Here is a 2,920-nt window from a genome sequence, read left to right on the forward strand (position 1 = left end):
CCTCTCTCCTCCTCTCTCTCCTCTCTCCCCTCCTCTCTCTCTCTCTCTCCCCTCCTCTCTCCTCATCTCTCTCCCCTCTCCCTCTCCTCTCTCTCTCCTCTCTCTCCCCTCTCTCTCTCTCTCCCCCTCTCTCTCTCTCTCTCTCTCCCCTCTCTCTCTCCCCTCCTCTCTCCTCCTCTCTCTCTCTCCCCTCCTCTCTCCCCTCTCTCTCTCCTCTCTCTCTCTCTCTAGGAGATCCAGACCCACAACGTAGAGGTTCAGTAAAGAGAAGAACTGCTCAGTATCTGGAACATGCAGAGACACTACTCACACGACTTACCTCCACACACACCTCGCAGGACTAGGATGCTTAAACACACTCACACACACACACACACTGCGGAGAAGTACTCGTAAACACACACACACACACACTGCGGAGAAGTACTCGTAAACACACACACACACACTGCGGAGAAGTACTCGTAAACACACACATGAACAGGACGCTGAAACACACACTCCTTAATACACTCAGGATCAATAGAACAACTGGAGTTTTGAACAACCAATAGCACCACTTACACACACACACACCTCCCTACCTCTCTCTTAAAACCACAGGAGGTTGGTGGCCTCTTACTTGGGGAGGACGGGCTCGTGGTAATGGCTGGAGCAGAATGTGTGGAATGGTGTCAAACGTTCTGTCTCCAGGTGTTTCATTACACATTATTAATGTGTCGTCCTCCCCTCAACAGCCACACACACACACACACACGCGCACACACGCGCACACACACACACACACACACGCACACACACACGCACACACACACACACACACACAAAGAATCACATCCCTGTTGCTTCTAGAATCTGAAATCAACTGTCAAATATTTGAATCTGATTCCCCTTAATGAACAAGACAATGGCTTGCGTTCCAAAAGGCACCCTATTCCCTATATAGTGCACTACTTTAGACCAGGGCTGGCACCCTATTCCCTATATAGTGCACGGCTTTTTACCAGGGCCAATAGGTGAGGGTTCTAGGGCTCTGGTCTAAAATAGTGCACTCTATAAGGAATAGGGTGCCAGCCCTGGTCTAAAGTAGTGCACTAAATAGGAATAGGGCTCTGGTCTATATAAGGAATATGGTTCCTTTGCTTAATTTACAATGTTTAAGGTGTTAATAATATTGTGTGTTTTTGTACACTACACGCGCATTACTTCATTGTTTTCTTAAATAAATCAATAAAAACCGATTCAGTGTATTGTCGTCCTCTGAGTGGTACTATGGTGGTTGTTTATACCTGTGTGGCTAGGAGTTTTTCCCATGACCATTTGACCTCACCAGGAAGAACTCTTAGCCCTAGTTAGAATGGTTATTTATCTGTCGGGGTCAATTCTATTTTAATTCAGACAATTGAGGAAGTCAACTGAAATTCCAAGGTATTTCAAATTGGTTTACTTCCTGAATTAACTGAATTCAAAATGGAATTGACCCCTGAGCCTGTTGGTCTTTAATACAGAATGGATACAGTATGTTCCCCTCTAATCAGGGACTGATTTAGACCTGGGACAGCAGGTTCCCCTCTGATCAGGGACTGATTTAGACCTGGGACAGCAGGTTCCCCTCTGATCAGGGACTGATTTAGACCTGGGACAGCAGGTTCCCCTCTGATCAGGGACTGATTTAGACCTGGGACAGTAGGTTCCCCTCTAATCAGGGACTGATTTAGACCTGGGACAGCAGGTTCCCCTCTGATCAGGGACTGATTTAGACCTGGGACAGCAGGTTCCCCTCTGATCAGGGACTGATTTAGACCTGGGACAGCAGGTTCCCCTCTGATCAGGGACTGATTTAGACCTGGGACAGCAGGTTCCCCTCTAATCAGGGACTGATTTAGACCTGAGACAGCAGGTTCCCCTCTAATCAGGGACTGATTTAGACCTGGGACAGTAGGTTCCCCTCTGATCAGGGACTGATTTAGACCTGGGACAGCAGGTTCCCCTCTGATCAGGGACTGATTTAGACCTGACACAGCAGGTTCCCCTCTGATCAGGGACTGATTTAGACCTGGGACAGCAGGTTCCCCTCTGATCAGGGACTGATTTAGACCTGACACAGCAGGTTCCCCTCTAATCAGGGACTGATTTAGACCTGGGACAGCAGGTTCCCCTCTAATCAGGGACTGATTTAGACCTGGGACAGCAGGTTCCCCTCTAATCAGGGACTGATTTAGACCTGGGACAGCAGGTATGAATTACCAGGTAGATGATAAACCCTACCAGGTCCAGAGCCCGTTGGTTAAGAGTACAGTTGAAGTAGGAAGTTTACACCTCAGCCAACTACATTTATACTCAGTTTTTCACAATTCCTGACATGTAAATCCTCGTTAAAAAAAATGCCCTGTCTTAGGTCAGTTAGGATCACCACTATATTTTAAGAATGTGAAATGTCAGGACTGATGTCTTGAGATGTTGCTTCAATATATCCACATCATTTTCCTTCCACATGATACCATCTATTTTGTGCAGCAAAGCACCCCCACAACATGATGCTGTCACCCCCGTGCTTCACGGTTGGGATGGTGTTCTTCAGCTTGCAGGCCTACCCCTTTTTCCTCCAAACATAACGATGGTCATTATGGCCAAACAGTTCTATTTTTGTTTCATCAAACCAGAGGACATTTTTCCAAAAAAGTACGATCTTTGTCCCCATGTTCAGTTGCAAACCGTAGTCTGGCTTTTTTATGGCGGTTTTGGAGCAGTGGCTTCTTCCTTGCTGAGCGGCCTTTCAGGTTATGTTGACATAGGACTCGTTTTACTGTGGATATAGATACGTTTGTACCTGTTTCCTCCAGCATCTTCACAAGGTCCTTTGCTGTTGTTCTGGGATTGATTTGCACCTTTCGCACCAAAGTACATTCATCTCTAGGAG

The 2,920-nt window shown here is 46.9% G+C and overlaps 1 protein-coding gene across 1 annotated transcript in view; it reads left to right on the top strand.

Moving 5' to 3' along the window:
- Positions 1-1,250, top strand: part of snx15 (sorting nexin 15) — a 26,128-nt gene extending 24,878 nt beyond the window's left edge. Inside the window, exon 7 of the mRNA XM_031791694.1 lies at positions 232-1,250. Coding sequence (XP_031647554.1) covers positions 232-344 — 113 coding nt within the window. The 3' untranslated portion in view covers positions 345-1,250. The remainder of the gene's footprint in view (positions 1-231) is intronic.
- Positions 1,251-2,920: the final 1,670 nt, after the last annotated feature.

Source organism: Oncorhynchus kisutch, linkage group LG16 (genome assembly GCF_002021735.2).
Source record: "Oncorhynchus kisutch isolate 150728-3 linkage group LG16, Okis_V2, whole genome shotgun sequence".
Taxonomy (NCBI): domain Eukaryota; kingdom Metazoa; phylum Chordata; class Actinopteri; order Salmoniformes; family Salmonidae; genus Oncorhynchus; species Oncorhynchus kisutch.